General features: G+C 41.5%; 2 protein-coding genes across 5 annotated transcripts in view; both read right to left on the bottom strand.

Annotated features, from left to right (window-relative positions):
- The window catches only part of ttn.2 (titin, tandem duplicate 2), a 231,626-nt gene that overhangs the window by 109,225 nt on the left and 105,784 nt on the right, over positions 1–16,617 (bottom strand). For all 4 annotated transcript variants that reach the window (XM_038719985.1, XM_038719986.1, XM_038719987.1 and 1 more), the window contains 7 exons: positions 8,565–8,609; positions 5,851–5,901; positions 5,323–5,718; positions 4,917–5,195; positions 4,093–4,362; positions 3,847–3,986; positions 3,606–3,732 (listed from right to left, as the gene is read on the bottom strand). In XM_038719985.1, the coding sequence (XP_038575913.1) occupies positions 3,606–3,732; positions 3,847–3,986; positions 4,093–4,362; positions 4,917–5,195; positions 5,323–5,718; positions 5,851–5,901; positions 8,565–8,609 (1,308 nt within the window). The remainder of the gene's footprint in view (positions 1–3,605; positions 3,733–3,846; positions 3,987–4,092; positions 4,363–4,916; positions 5,196–5,322; positions 5,719–5,850; positions 5,902–8,564; positions 8,610–16,617) is intronic.
- On the bottom strand, positions 6,319–8,044 carry LOC119903759 (muscle M-line assembly protein unc-89-like). The gene has a single exon (XM_038720002.1). The coding sequence runs from the start codon at positions 7,987–7,989 to the stop codon at positions 6,361–6,363; it is 1,629 nt and encodes a 542-aa protein (XP_038575930.1). The 5' UTR covers positions 7,990–8,044; the 3' UTR covers positions 6,319–6,360.

Genomic DNA, 16,617 nt, shown 5'->3' with positions numbered 1-16,617 from the left:
AAGACCAGAGTGTGTTTGGCACCGTCCTCCACGATCTCAACGTCCTGCAGGTGGCCGACAAACTTCAGCATTTCAGTAAAAACACAAAGACTCCAGGAAAAGGGATCAGAGCAGGGCCGTGGTCAATTCACTTTCATTTGTGAGCTAACGAGACATCAAACATTCTCATACTTCACGTTTTAACCCTGATAGGTTAGATATGTGAAACTTTTAAATACGAGTTTAGTCAAAATGAAAGTGAATCGAACTGCAGCACAAGAGAATATCTGCTGGGATGAATATTAATGACACATACGGCGGATGGACTGAGGACTTCTCCGTTCAGTTTCCACTGGCCATGGACGTCGTCCTCACTGAGCTCGACCTCAAATCGAGCAGTCTCTCCGTCAAACACCTCAGCGCCGTACATCGGCCGAACCACTTTAATGTGGCGAGCTGACGTTTAAGAGAGACAGGGACAAAATACTTACAGAAGACGTTCAGACATTTAAATATTCAAACAAACTCAACATATATACACACACATATACAAATACTTAGACAACAGACAAGCACAGATACAGCTGGCTTGATAATTTTTTTATTTTTTTATTTTATTTTTTTTTATTATAATTTATTTAAAAAACAGCCTTCATTTTGCTGTAAGCAACCTTTACAAGGATTGCCTATTGGTCAGTAAAGGAGATTCTGCTGCTGAAGGTACCAGCATCTCCTTCCTAGGAAGTTAATTAATGGGGGCAATTGAACTTATGAGGAGCCAATTGGTTCTTTATGGATCTATTAGATTAGAGAGGGGCCACAGTTCTTCAAAAGGCACCAAAGGGGTTTGTTTCTTTGTAGAGTGATGGTTCTGTTAGGGGAACCATGAAGACCTTCTGAATAAGTGTCTTTGAGACCACGCATAGCAACAAACAAACACCAAGACAATAAAACAGACCAGTTATGGTAGAAGAACACTACAAGAGAGGACTGATCCTCCTCCCAAATTAGGGTGATAATCAGGGGTGAATACATCACAACTTCGATAAGAGGCTTTCTTTGGAAACCTTCAACTCTTGTAGTGTGTTTGTACCATTTTCGGAAGAGTGGAGTGATGAAAGACCACACACAGGTGAAGACAGGGGTAATTAAGAAGTGATGAGGACAAAAATGGTGCTTCAAGTGCAAAACACTGGGTGATGGGCCGTGAGGTTAAAGAGGCGATGCAGGTGAATCCAAAACAAACTCTGCGTCTTTACCTTCAATGTGAAGCGTTGCTGTCGTTTTGTCCGTTCCACAATCACATAGGTACTGTCCTTTGTCTTTGTCCCCGACTTTCTTGATGACGAGGGTTCTGCGTTTGCCCTCGGCCTTAATGGCCACCGTCTTAGAGGTCTTGATCTCGGCCTCCTCGTGGTACCACATGACATCGACGTCTTTGCTTAGCTCGCAATCTAGAACCACCTCGTCCTTCTCCACTGCGGTATAGTCTTGCAGCTTAACTGTGAAGTACGCATCTCCCTCTGGAATAGGGGAAATGTTTGTGTGACTCCCCATCGCACATATACAACACATATATACGGCACACAGCAAACAAAAGACAAGACAGTCAAATGAGACGAGGAACACAAACGCACAACATAGAGAAACAGCTTTTTACAACACAGAAACAATCTTACAAATACACAATAAGGTCGTTTGGTGGACACGGACAGACACAGACAAACTGTACAAAAAGCTGTGGGGAAGAAGAAGGAGAGGCTGAAAGAGGACAGAGGACAGATGGTTTCTGGGTTTACCTATGACTGTCAGGTTGGCCATGGAAGGAATTCCTTTGGCCTCAGCCTTAACTTGGCAAGTATCATCTAGAGTCACCTCCTTTAATTCTAGCACATGTTTCTTTCCGTCCACACGAGTGACCACTGTTCTGCTCGGATGAATTTTAACATCGTTCTTGTACCAGGAGACGGGGATGTTCTCATGAGAGAGCTCCAGCTCAAACCAAGCCGTGTTGCCTTCCTTCACAGTTTGGTCCTTTATTGGCGAGATAAATTTGAGCCTGATACCTATAATTATGTTAGTAAAGCATATTCATATGAGTTAGTTTGAAAGACGAGGCACCGGACTCATAACAATCAAGGTTCTGCTAGTTATGTCCAGCACTTACCCTCCACTGTGAGTCTAGCAGTTGAAGTTTTGCCCAAAACCTCGATTGTATATTCATCCTCATCGTCAAACTCACAGCAGTTTATGACGAGCATATGCTTCTTTCCATCATCGATGATGTCGTACTTTTGGTCTGGGGTGATGATGTCAGCCCCTCTATACCACATGACCTTAGTGACATCCTTCGTGATGGTGCACTCAAACTTAGCCTGTTTCTTTTCAGGCACAGAAACGTCCTTCAGCGGGACAACAAAGTCCATTTCGATTTCTGGGTTAAAAAGGTAACACAGGTACAGAACATCAACAACACAACAGAACACAACAGCACAGCAGCCTACACCAAGTGGCCAGTTTACCACGGACCCCCTTGTCTGCAGTACTGGGTTGTACCCCTCTATGGTTCTACAAGTGTATGGAATCATACCACAGGGATATCAGGGGGTAGTGACATGGAAACCCCATGCTACTGCTTGTTTCTGACTAGACTGCGGCTTATTAATGCTCTACGTAGCTCATCCTATCTTATCCTACAGAAAACCTTCAGGAGACATCTTCAGTTTGTGTAGGTCATCTAAGCAAATCTACATCACTTTGCATACCAGGGATTGTTCAAAAATACTGTCTTGCAGCTTCTTTGGCGCTTGGCATCAAGGGGACTCCATGGCTAAAATGCAGTCATCAAGGCACGCTGACTTCCTGGGGACAGGGTTTCTTTACATTTGAAACATTCACCAAAAGTTTTACGTCGAAGAACCAGTCCATCATCTTGTTCAGCTGGCATCACAGTTTTATCACAATGCGACAGGACTCTTCAATCTTCAGGCCTTTCTTCTTTCTACTTGCTTTACATCAAGTTTTCACCAGTTGCCTTCTGTTTGTGACTATTAGGGAAAATCAACCTTCTGCTGCTCTTCAAAAATGACAGTTACTGAACTCCTTTTTTTTTGGGAAAAACTAACACAATGTGATTTCATGTCTGATGCAGGGACCCATTCATGAACATGGGAGTTGGTGTACCTAATAAACTGGCCACTGTAAGTACAAACATAACAAAAACATGTAACCACAGACAGAACAAATAATATAGTGAGAGTGACACTACACACATTTTCTACACAATGCCAAATCTGACAGAACACCAGACAGATTTTCCACTGAACAGACTGTACAACAAATAGAACAACAAATACAGGACAACATTTCGACCGTTGGTAAAAGTTGGGATCCCAAATTAAAATTCCTTCGCGTCTTCCCGGGCTGCAGAAAGTCTCAAAGAATGGCACAAATAATGACTTTGATTCTTCAATCCTATTAAATAAAGATCTAAGGTCCGCTCTCAGATGCCAAAAAGCTTTATTTTATTGCCCACGGACCTTACGCCTTTATTTTTACAGCTACTATCCTAAAATCATGGTGCACCGATGGTGATTCTGATCCCACATACCAGGAGCACTCCTTACCTTTGACGTTGAGCATTGCGCTGGTTATAGCGTTCAGCGCCTGGTAGGACACTTCTCCGGCGTGATCCAACTGGCAATTTTTCAGCGTGAGCTTACGCACTGCACCGTCCATCTGGATGTCGCACATCTGATGAAAACATTACAGTGCATTTATACATAAAAAGTAGTGAAACATCTAAATGTTGAAATACATGCTTTAAGACTAATGTGATCCTTCACGAAAACGAGTCCACCATCTTACCGGGGATCTGGTCAAAACCTCTCCTTTGAGCTTCCATTCCCCTGGAACATCCTCCTCAGAGATCTCCGTCTCAAACGTGGCGTTTTCCTTCTCAACCACCTCAACGCTGGCCAGGGGCTTCAGGATCTCAGCCTCCCGCTCTGCGAAAGAGGTTGTATTAGTACTCATAAATATGAACCATAAGTGACATAAAGACACTACAGTCGTATTGTAAAGAATGGTAAGTAGGTAGATAGATAGATGAACCTCCTAGGGTTAACTTGGCAGTGTAGATGCGTCCTTCCACCTCCATGGAATATTCTGCTACATCATCAGGCTGACAGTTCTTGATTGTGAGCGTCAGCTCCTTTCCATCCTTCTTGATCTCAACCTTGTCAGAAGGAGTGATCTCATTCTCTCCTTTCAGCCACTTCCAGTTGGGAGTCTCCTTGAAGAGCTCGCATTTAAATGTAGCGGCAGCCTTTGGTTTCACATGCTGGTCCCTCAGTGGTTTCACAATCCAATCTTTGATAATTTCTGTTGGAGTAAAAAATGACTGAATCAGTGTTTATCAGACTATTAAAGACACAATGTGGATCATTACTAAATGCTAAATATTACTAAAGTGTAGTCTGAGACAGAACAGAAGAGCTAAAACAGGCTTAGTCTTAGCTTAGTTTATCTAATTTAAGGCGGTTTTCAAAGATTTCTTCAGTTTGAAGCAAGGTTTAAGGAGAGAATTACAAAGTTCTTTCTAATCTGTATTTGCAGTGTGAACATGGAACCGTGGATATCTGAATTTAGCTGCAGCACATTTAAATTTGAATTGGACATTAAGATGTATAATATTCAAAACAACTGGAAGATATTGTTGTATGTCATCAGCATACAAATACATAGTGATTTCAAGTTTCTGAATTACATTATAGTAACATGTGAATTGAAAACAAGAATGGGACAAAGATGGCGCCCCCAATTACTCCCAATGCCATTTCTGCCCTAATCCATTCCAGTCTACATTCCTTAGAAAGCACCACTATTGATGTATGTTACTGTGTTTAGGGATTTGTAAAGTGTCCTATTTTGCTTACCAATCACTTTGACATTTGTTTTGGTCAGGACATCCTCCTGGCCGGCCACTTCACAAGTATAGACACCAGTGTCCTCCTCAGAGGTGTTCTGGATGGTTACAGCGTGCTGCATACCAATGATATTGATCTGAACTTTCCCGGCCTGCTTCTTCAGGACCTCTCCATTCTTCTTCCATATCACATCTCTCTCTTTGTTCAACTCGCAGGTCATGTATAAGGCCTGACCCTTAATAGCTGACGTCTCCTCCTCCAGCTCTTTGATCCATTTCACAGGTAGCTCTGTGAGCAGATAAAAAGGCAATGAGGGATTTGACATTGGCGAATGCTTAGGTAAGATCACGAGAGATACTATTTATACCGAGTATCTTCGGTGTTATTATAAAGGCAGAAAAAGAGATATAAATACCTTCAACAATGAGCTTAGCTGTGCATGATATTTCCTTGCCGGCGTTCTTTGCCACACAGGTGTATTCTCCAGTGTCGGACAGCTGGACATCAATAATGTTCAGCTTGCGATCTTTGCCATCAGAAGTAAACTTGTGCTTGGGGCTCTCGCGCAGATTACCGCCATCTTTCATCCATGACGTGATGGCAGTGGAAGGAGAGACCTCACACTCAAACACAGCAGACGAGCCAATAGACTCGGCTTCCTGCAACACGATGTCCTGAATCTTCTTGATGAACTTTAGGGGGACGGCTTTGAGCTTGAATCCTCCGAAGGGTTCCTCTGGTGGTGATGGGCCTTTTCCGCCAGGCTTTAGGCCGCGGCCCCTGCCTTCTCCAGGGGATGGCGTCTGCTTGGCTGAATTACAAATTAAAGACAAACAATTAATTCCAATATCAGTTTAAAGAAGAATTCTGTGGCATCACCATTCATGTTGAAGACCGTGTTAGGGTTTTCATGCTGAGTATTCATAGGTTTATTAAAACTTACGTTTCAGCCCTCTACCTCTACCTCTTCCCGCTTCTTCTGCTGGTTGCCCCTCTGTTCAGAAACAATTAAAATTAATTTGCTGCGCAAAATGATATTAAGTCATCGTCTTCATAAACATGCCAAGACATATGTAATGTCCACTCAAATGGATAGATGAATATGAAGTTATAATGATGGTAAATATATGAAATGACACTGAAACAAAGACAGGCGTTTTGCAATTATGAATAATGAATATAACTTGACAGTGATGAAGCTTTTACACCATGGAGAGATGGAATAACAAACAGAATGAGAGGGAGAACACATGTTAGACTGATCGGATATGCACATAAATGACATAACAGAAATGACTGAAAGCAATGAACATGACCAGACAGACGGACACACAGAGTGACCATGAACATAAATAAAAGAAAGGGATGGCATACGTCGCGTCACACTTAAGATGGTAAGGAAGTCAAAGTGTTTCAAATGGGAGGCATGATGTTGGGAATGGGTAGAGATTACTCATGACATGAAGGATGGGTTTTTCTCAGTCGTCACCCAACGAATTGGGGCCGCCACCATCTCACCTCTCCTGGTCACCCCTGGAACCTCAAGAGCACCTTCCTCTCCTTCACCTTCCCAGTCTTCGGAACCGTAACTGTCCCGGGGAACCAGCTCCCAGCCCCAGGCCTCTTCTTCATCCTGCTCCTGCTCTTCCTGGGCTTCAAACTCCTCTTCAAATATCTCCTCCTCCGGCTGGGTGGCGACCTTCTTCATCTGCACAGCTCCAGGAGAAACCTCCTTCACAAGAGGAACCTTGCCTTTACCAGGCTTTGCTGGTTCTGCAGCCTTCTCCTCCTCTGGTGATGGCCTCTTTGGGACCTTTTTGAGAGTCACAGCTTCAATAGAGTCTTTGGGTGAAACTGTTTTAGGAATCTTTTTGAGTTTATCAACACTCGGCCTCTTCTCAACAGGGATTGCCTCTTCTTCCTTAAGCTTCTCAACCTTAGGAGATGGTGTCTTTTTCAGCTCAACCTTCTTCAGCTGCTCCACAGGCTTCAAAGCCACTTCTTCCATGTCCTCTTTTGCCTTGGGTGTGACCCCCTTCTTCAGCTGCAGAGGCTTGGGCTCTTCAGGAACCTTTTCAGGCTTCTTAATAGCAGCGGGAGCCGGAGACACTGTCTTCTTTGCTGGCACTGCCTCTACTTCCTTCGGCTTCTCCGGCTTCTTCTCTGGAGCTTCTGGGATCTCAGGTTTTTTGGGTCTAGCCTCTGGCTCTTGTTCTTTTGGTTTTTCATCAGGGCTTGTGCGAACACGCCGCAGGTCATCGGCTGGCTTCCTCTCTTTCTCCTCGGCTGGTTTCTTCTCAGGCTCTGCAGCCTCTTTGGAAGGCCTGGAGAAGGGCTTCAGCTTGATGCTTTCTGTCTCTTGTTCCTGTGTTGGGATTTTCTTCACCTTGGTGGGTGGTTTGACCTCCTCAGGTTCCTTCTCTGGAGTTTTCTTTTTATCTACTGGCTTTGGTACTTTTGCTGGGGGCTCCTTAACCTCTGGAGGAGCTTTCTCTGCTTTCTTGGCTGGTTCTTTGGGTTCCACCTCTCTGGGAATCCTCTCTCCCTTCTGGAAAGGAACACTGTCCCTGTCTGGCCTCTCCTTCTGATCTTTCTCCGGCTCCTCAGCTGGTTTAACAGGTTTTTCAAATGGTTTTAGTTTGACTACTTCTGGTTCCACTTCATCTGAAGGCAGTTTTTTCACTTTCTTCAAAGCTGCAGCAGGTGGGGTAGGTTCCTCTTCCTTTGGTGCCTTGGGAGTTTTCTTCAAAGAAATCTTATCTTTCGGTTTCTCATCTTTTGGGACGGGTTTCTGGCGTGTCCATGCATCTTTTGGAGCTTCTTTCTGTTCCTCTTCTTTAGGCTTCACAATTTCTGGCTTTTTCACCACATCGGCTTTGTCTCGAGGTTTCTTCTCCTCCACACGTCTCCTGGTGGCGACTGACATCTCAACAGCCTCTTCTTTATGCACCATCTGCTCAACATCAAAGATGGTGGTCTTGGTGACCTTCTGAGGCTTTTCCTCTTCTTCAGCCTCTTTAGCTGGAACTGATGGAATCTTCTTCAGTTTGATAATCTCCTGCTCCTCTTCCACTTCCTTCATGACTCTGGTTGTTTTTCTCAAAGTGGGAATCTCAAACGTCCCATCATCATCTGGATGAATTATACCTTTTTTGTGCAGAACCATTTCTGAGGCAGTAAAGGTTTGACAACACTTATTAGACATTTAACCGACACACAATTTGAACAAACACATACTTAACATAAAAAATTAAAATAAATGTAAAAAATACAAAGAAAATAAAAATAAAAATATAAAGCTAACAGACATACAAGAACAAGAACACAGAAAGGACACAGAAAAGACTTCCAAAGGATACTACAGAAAAACATATAATATGTTTATATACATTTGAAATAACTATTTGATCTCTTTGTAAGAAGGTTTGATATTTATGTATTAAGCCAATCAGAGCTAATCAGTTGTCAACTCCCAGCTTTTTTTGCACCCTTTAGTGTCCCAACATCTCCAACCATGAACCTAGTGGATGTTTTAGCCTTGAGGCTGTTATTGGGCACTTGAACAGAATCAGGTGGTTTATATTTATGGCTGCGGATTAAGTCCTGAGAGTTGCAGTGTAATGTACGTACTAAGTGAGTGGTAAGTGGTGCTCATACCTTTCTTGACTCCTCCCGGTGCTTGGACAGGCCCTTTGGTTTCATCTAATACAGAGGTATAGTTTAGAAAAGTGTTAATAAGGTCATTTAATTAGTCATGAACGGCAATGTCACTGATTTTAAAAATGGGAAGACCTTACAAAACTGTGAGAATTTGTCATCAAACACATCAGAACAACAGAAATATTCTAATACAGAATGAAAGTAGTCCGGTGTCACATGATTTAGTTGAATGACATGAGAGAAGAGTCGTACGTAAAGATAAAGAGCTGAAGTTAAGTTGTGTCCAAGGACAAATGAGGCATGCTTGTGTTGGATTCATGGTCAATAAATTAATGACCAAAAAAAACAGGACAAACAACATTAAAAGACCAACAATGCAACACCACAGCAAGGCACAGTACTGCTGCTAAAGGTCATACCGACCCGGACTAACAAGACTAACAACCCAATCAACAACAGTGGAAACACACAAGAGGATGGTTATACAGTCGACATTTGCAGTGATGAAATAAGATGAGAAAAAGATGGAAATAACACAAAAACTCCAACAAAGAGGATGTTCGCCTCTCAGTCCTTCAAATACCTATACCTGTCTCAGGAGCTATCTTTTCTATCACAATCGGTTTTTCTTCTTCCACAACTGTCTTGGTTGGTTCTTCAGCCTTGATGACAGGCTGTGGCTTGGTCACTTCAAGCATAAGAAAAGGGGGAATTGAAGTATTGTAGCCAAAACACGTGGTCTTTCTTAAAACGCACAAGGTGATTCTGTAAGAATCATTGTCTGAATACCTGGCTTTGTTTCTTCTTGTGGAGTAATTCTCTTCTCCAACTTTTTGGTTTTGTCAGTGACTTCAGGCCTTTTGGCAGCTTCTTGAACTTTAACAGCTGCCGGGAGTTTGCTCTCTTCAAGTACAAAGTAAACAGAAAGATCTTAACACCAAAAAGAATCAAACTTCATACTGCTATTCTATGTTCATAACCCCCTTATTTGGCGTCCACAGTATGTCATTCTCTTTAATGACTTGGTTAATATGTTGGGTTTCTTCAGGATAGAATTTTAAAGATTCATATTTGCTCAGGAGTGACATTCTTAAATGAATGCCTTCAGAAAACCCTCACACAGATACACAGACACACACAGAAACAGATTTAAAGAGAAGTTGTGTACCTTCTTGAGGAGCAGCTGGCTTTACCAGTGCTTCTTTGACTTGTGGTGGTGACTCCTTCTCCTTCACAGGAACTTGGAAATGAAATGACATGACAATAAGAAACTCACTAAGACTGATGGGCTGCGTACTGAACCATGCATAGACAAACAACACAAGGACAGCAAAGAAAACCCAAGATGAAAACATACAAAGGTTTAGAAATCTGGTGATAAGAAACCAAAAAAGACTGCCTCGGTCGACAGCGTGACGGTTCTTCACAATGAGCAAAAATACAGTTTGTGCCCAAACAAAATGAGTGACATGACATGGATATCCTCTTGAAATGATGACGACAAAGAGGTATGAATCAAAGAAATCCTTGAGAAGATGATAACGCGGAGGTGCACAACGATGTTTGGTGCTCAGATCAAAAACACGTGCTCGGTGACATATAACATGTTTCCTTCTATACCTCTTGAAGATTCTTGCAGGCAGACTTCTCCTTCTGGTTCCAAAGACAAAACCCTCGTTTCTAAGACGGACTGCCCTGGAAGCCCTTGAGCTTCTCCCTCTTTTCTGCTTGAGGTTACGACTTCCTGAGAAGGGACGTTTTGGACATCTGCTTTCAGATGCTCAACTTCTGATCCCCATTTCTTGGTGGAGCCTTCCGTATATTCTGGAGAGTCTGTTTTGTGGTCAGCAGTCTCTTTCTGAATCATCTCTGGCTTGGTTTTATCTGTTACTGAGGGTTCTCTGACAGTGGGCTCATGCCTAGGCATCACACCGGCCTCAGCTTTTAGCTCTGTTGTAGCAGTTTTGTATTTTTCAGAAATCTTTGTTTCTTCGTCAGCTACCTCTTTGGATTGATATATTTCCTCACTTGTTTTTGTGGGTAAAGCTAACTGCTCTCTTTTGATTTGTTTTGTTTTTGTCTCAGTTTTTTCATGTTCACAAAACTCTTTGACAATATTGTCTTTCCCCATTGTTTCTGTCTTCAATTCCTTGGTTTTAGCCAGTTGTCTTTCTAAAGTATCTTGCTCCACCAACGATGTAACTGTGGGTTTTCTTCCAACTTGTTCCCGTCTTACTTTCATTCCTCCTATGGAAGAAACTTTAGCAGCTTGGCCCTCAACAGCAACTATTTCTGGCCTTTCATCATCTTTAAAGTCTACATCAGTGGACACGGTTGTTCCAAGTTCCTCTTTTGGTGTGATTCTCTCTTTGAGAATTCCTCTTTTTGTATATTTTTCTGGTTTGTCATCTGCTGTGAGTGATTCTTTAGATGTCACCTTAGTCGCAGGAGTTACTGCTGCTTTGCTTTCAGTGTATTCACTCAGCTTCATTTTTGTTCCTTCAAGAGGACTAACTGTAGCTCTTTTATCTTTAACTGTGACCACTGTCGACTCAGTTTCAGATTCTTGATCTTGGCCTTGAAGTAATTCTGTAGTGGTGGCCTCTGCTCTGGTTGAGTGTCTTTCAACTGGAGGAACTTTGGTAGTTTGGTCTCCAAGTATTTTAACCTCTGACTTGCTTTCTTCTAACTTCTGTCTGTTATCTAGTGTTGATTCTTCTTTCGTCTTTAAAGAAATATTCTCTGATATGTAAGCCTCCTTGTCTCTAGATTTTATGTCTTTTTCTAGATTGACAGGGGAAATATACCTTTGTGGAGCATCTAAAATAATATCCTGTTCTTTAACAATTAATGGTTGTTCATATGCAACATCCATTACAGGTGTCCTCGAAGTCTTTCTTTCTATTTCTTCCGGCTTTGATTCTACATTTGTGGTAACACTGAGCAAAACGTCCTGAATTGTGTCTGTTTTAGACTGAATGCCTGCAACTGTAACCTGCCCTTGGTCTTTTAGAGAGTCTGTTTTCTTTGGAGATGTACTATCATATTTAACTTCCTCATGTCTTGGTGATTGGTCTCTGAAAACGGCCTCAGTTTTAGCATCTACTCCTATAAACATTTTTTGCGTGTTTTGCTGAGTAACAGCTGTCACTTCTGCATTTTCTTGGGTTTGCTTTTGTTTTGTCGCTATCTTACCCTCAACAGATGCGATTTTGTTGGTTTTAAATTGACTTGTGACTTCTTTTAACTTTATATCTTTATCTGTGATCTCTTGTTTTTCAGATAAAATGTCCACACTCTTCTTTGGGTACTCTGGACTTTGTGAATGTCTTTTAAGAGAAACCTCGCCAGATTCATAAATGTCCTCTTTCCTGGATGCAATGTCTTTTACAAGCTTATCAGGTATAATACATCTTTGGAGGGTGTCAGATTTAATATTTCCATCTTTAATGATGAGATGTTTCTCAGATGCAACCTCCATCACAGGTGCAACTGAAATTGTTCTTTCAACATGTTCCTGTTTAGTTTCTGTTTCTTCAAATGGAGTAACACAGCCAAATTCATCTTTAACTGAAACCGTCTTGGACTGCACTTCTTCAAGGGAACCTTTTGTACCTTTGTCCAACTTCTGTGCTTTGTCCTTTATGGATTTTGATTTCTTTGACTTAATGTCTTTAATCTCAGTGTCTGTTACTTCTGTTACAGCAGTAACAGTTGTCTTTGTTTCACTTTGATTTTGACTTAATGTTATCTCTTCAGCTGGAGGAACTGTGGTGGTTTTTTCAATCACTGTAAGTTTTTCTGGGGCTTCTTGCATCACCAAAGAGTGCTGATCTGTTACTTCAGATCTGGATGCAACTGAGGCCTTTCTTTCAATTTGTCCCTGTCTTTCAGGTAATTTCTCTGGGATAAGAGTGACCTTCTCAGTTTTATCCTGAACTAGGTCTACTTTTGACTTCACTTGTTCAACTCCAATATCTTTTGTGTCCCTTAAAGACTCCTTTGTTTCCAGAGAAAGGTCATCTGACTTATAAATGTTCTCTTTTCTTGAAGCAATATCTTTTACCAGCTCATCAGGTGTGATGTACCTTTGGAGAGTCTCTGATTTTGCATCTCCCTCTTTCACAATGAGAGATCTTTCAGATGCAACCTCCATCACAGGTGCCACTGAGAACTTAATTTTGACTCGCTCCTGTTTAGTTTCTGTTACTTCCAATGGAGGAACACTATCATATTCATCTTTTACTACAACTGTCTTGGACTGCACTTCCGCAAGGATAGTTTTTGTACTTTTGCCTAAACTCTGTCCTTCCTCTTTTAGGGATTTATATTTCTTTGTCTGGACATCTTCAATTATACTCTCTGATGTTTTGTCAAGCTTCTGCTGTTCTTCTGTTTTGGGTGGTTCTTTCTTTTGTGAAATGTGTTCTGACTCACCCATCGCCTTGAGGGCTTCTTCTTCCGTTGGTATGTCTGTTTTTGTTACCTCCATTACAGGAGAAACTGATGTCTTTGTTTCTATTTGTGTCTGTCTGGTTTTAATCTCTTCAACTGGAAGAACTGTGTTGGTTTTGTCCATTACCTTTTCTACCAAAGTGTGTTCATGTGTAACTTCTGGCTTAGCTGCATCTGAAACCTTGGTTTTAACTTTAATTTTCTCTGGTTCATCTTTAACTATGTCTTGCTTAGTCTTGGCCTGTTCAACTGTAATATGTTTGGTATCTAATAAAGAGCCTCCGTCTATTACTATCTGAGTTTTTTCAGATGCAACCTCCATCACAGGTGCAGAGAAGAACTTTCTTTTAACTCGTTCCTGTTTTGTTTCTGGTACTTCTAACAGAGTTAGGTCCCCATATTCATGTTTAACTCTAACTGTCTTGGACTGCATCTCTTCAGTTGTTTGTTCTTTAGGTGGTTTGTCCCGCAGAACTGTAGCTGACTCCTTTATGTCGAGAGTATCTGTTTTAGCATCTTCATCTGTTATTTTTATTGGTTTGTCAGCTGCCTCGTCCGACACGGGTACCTGTGAAGTTGTTATTCCAACTTGTTCCTGGGTGATTTTTGTTGCTTCAAAAGGTGTAACACCACCGTACTTATCTATAACTGTCTTTGGCTGGACTTCTTCAACTGTAATATTTTTGGATTTGGTCTCTGTTGTGTAAATGTCCTCATCAAGTGTTGCACGCTCTGTGACAAACTCTTTAATTTCGGCCTGTTTTTCAGGTGTACCATCTTTAAGGGGAGTTGCTTTTTTAGTTTTAACTTTAAACTTTGAGGGGACCTGTTCGTCTGCATCCTCTTTAGTTTTAGCTAACTGTTGTCGTCTCTCCTTCAGAGATATTGATTCCTTTTTATGAATACCGTCTGCCACACGAATTTCCTCATCAACTGCTGCAAATTCAGTTTCTTTGAGTTCTTCAAGTTTTTCAGGAGCTACTTCCAATTCTTTAGAGGTTTCCTCCATCACAGGTCTAACTGAAACCTTTCTTTCAATGTGTTCCTGTTTTGTTTTAGTCTGTTTGAGAGGACTAACTTTGAAGGTTTTATCTTCAGCTGTGCTGACCTTCAGCTGGTCCTGTTCAACGATAATCTCTTGAGGTTTGGTGAGTTTCTGTTGTGGTTCTTGTGGACATAGTGACTCGGTCTCTGGTAAATCAATTTCCTCATCAAGTGTTGCACGCTCTGTGACAAACTCTTTAATTTCGGCCTGTTTTTCAGGTGTACCATCTTTAAGGGGAGTTGCTTTTTTAGTTTTAACTTTAAACTTTGAGGGGACCTGTTCGTCTGCATCCTCTTTAGTTTTAGCTAACTGTCGTCGTCTCTCCTTCAGAGATATTGATTCCTTTTTATGAATACCGTCTGCCACACGAATTTCCTCATCAACTGCTGCAAATTCAGTTTCTTTGAGTTCTTCAAGTTTTTCAGGAGCTATTTCCAATTCTTTAGAGGTTTCCTCCATCACAGGTCTAACTGAAACCTTTCTTTCAATGTGTTCCTGTTTTGTTTTAGTCTGTTTGAGAGGACTAACTTTGAAGGTTTTATCTTCAGCTGTGCTGACCTTCAGCTGGTCCTGTTCAACGATAATCTCTTGAGGTTTGGTGAGTTTCTGTTGTGGTTCTTGTGGACATACTGACTCGGTCTCTATTGTATAAATGTCCTCATCAAGTGTTGCACGCTCTGTGACAAACTCTTTAATTTCGGCCTGTTTTTCAGGTGTACCATCTTTAAGGGGAGTTGCTTTTTTAGTTTTAACTTTAAACTTTGAGGGGACCTGTTCGTCTGCATCCTCTTTAGTTTTAGCTAACTGTCGTCGTCTCTCCTTCAGAGATATTGATTCCTTTTTATGAATACCGTCTGCCACACGAATTTCCTCATCAACTGCTGCAAATTCAGTTTCTTTGAGTTCTTCAAGTTTTTCAGGAGCTACTTCCAATTCTTTAGAGGTTTCCTCCATCACAGGTCTAACTGAAACCTTTCTTTCAATGTGTTCCTGTTTTGATTTAGTCTGTTTGAGAGGACTAACTTTGAAGGTTTTATCTTCAGCTGTGCTGACCTTCAGCTGGTCTTGTTCAACGATAATCTCTTGAGGTTTGGCGAGTTTCTTTTGTGGTTCTTGTGGACATACTGACTCGGTCTCTATTGTATAAATGTCCTCATCAAGTGTTGCACGCTCTGTGACAAACTCTTTAATTTCGGCCTGTTTTTCAGGTGTCCCATCTTTAAGGGGAGTTGCTTTTTTAGTTTTAACTTTAAACTTTGAGGGGACCTGTTCGTCTGCATCCTCTTTAGTTTTAGCTAACTGTCGTCGTCTCTCCTTCAGAGATATTGATTCCTTTTTATAAATACCATCTGCCACACAAATTTCCTCATCAACTGTTGCAAATTCAGTTTCTTTGAGTTCTGCATGCTTTTCAGGAGCTACTTCCAATTCTTTAGAGGTTTCCTCCATCACAGGTCTAACTGAAGCCTTTCTTTCAATGTGTTCCTGTTCTGTTTTAGTCTGTTTGAGAGGACTAACTTTGAAGGTTTTATCTTCAGCTGTGCTGACCTTCAGCTGGTCCTGTTCAACGATAATCTCTTGAGGTTTGGTGAGTTTCTGTTGTGGTTCTTGTGGACATACTGACTCGGTCTCTATTGTATAAATGTCCTCATCAAGTGTTGCACGCTCTGTGACAAACTCTTTAATTTCGGCCTGTTTTTCAGGTGTACCATCTTTAAGGGGAGTTGCTTTTTTAGTTTTAACTTTAAACTTTGAGGGGACCTGTTCGTCTGTATCCTCTTTAGTTTTAGCTAACTGTCGTCGTCTCTCCTTCAGAGATATTGATTCCTTTGGAGGGATACTGTCTGAAACATCAGTTTCCTTATTAGCTGGTGCAAATTCAGTTTCTTTGAGTTCTTCAAGATTTTCAGGAGCTACTTCCAATTCTTTAGAGGTTTCCTCCATCACAGGTCTAACTGAAGCCTTTCTTTCAATGTGTTCCTGTTTTGATTTAGTCTGTTTGAGAGGACTAACTTTGAAGGTTTTATCTTCAGCTGTGCTGACCTTCAGCTGGTCCTGTTCAACGATAATCTCTTGAGGTTTGGTGAGTTTCTGTTGTGGTTCTTGTGGACATACTGACTCGGTCTCTGGTAAATCAATTTCCTCATCCAGTGTTGCACGCTCTGTGACAAACTCTTTAATTTCGGCCTGTTTTTCAGGTGTACCATCTTTAAGGGGAGTTGCTTTTTTAGTTTTAACTTTAAACTTTGAGGGGACCTGTTCGTCTGTATCCTCTTTAGTTTTAACTAACTGTCGTCGTCTCTCCTTCAGAGATATTGATTCCTTTTTATGAATACCGTCTGCCACACGAATTTCCTCATCAACTGCTGCAAATTCAGTTTCTTTGAGTTCTTCAAGTTTTTCAGGAGCTATTTCCAATTCTTTAGAGGTTTCCTCCATCACAGGTCTAACTGAAACCTTTCTTTCAATGTGTTCCTGTTTTGTTTTAGTCTGTTTGAGAGGACTAACTTTGAAGGTTTTATCTTCAGCTGTGCTGACCTTCAGCTGGTC

This window comes from Micropterus salmoides, unplaced genomic scaffold (genome assembly GCF_014851395.1).
Source record: "Micropterus salmoides isolate LMB-PRFRI ecotype aquatic unplaced genomic scaffold, ASM1485139v1 Ms_hic_scaffold_15, whole genome shotgun sequence".
In the NCBI taxonomy this organism is placed as follows: Eukaryota; Metazoa; Chordata; class Actinopteri; order Centrarchiformes; family Centrarchidae; genus Micropterus; species Micropterus salmoides.
The sequence above is the reverse complement of the archived record's forward strand: the minus strand, read 5'-3'. Positions and strand labels throughout refer to the sequence as shown.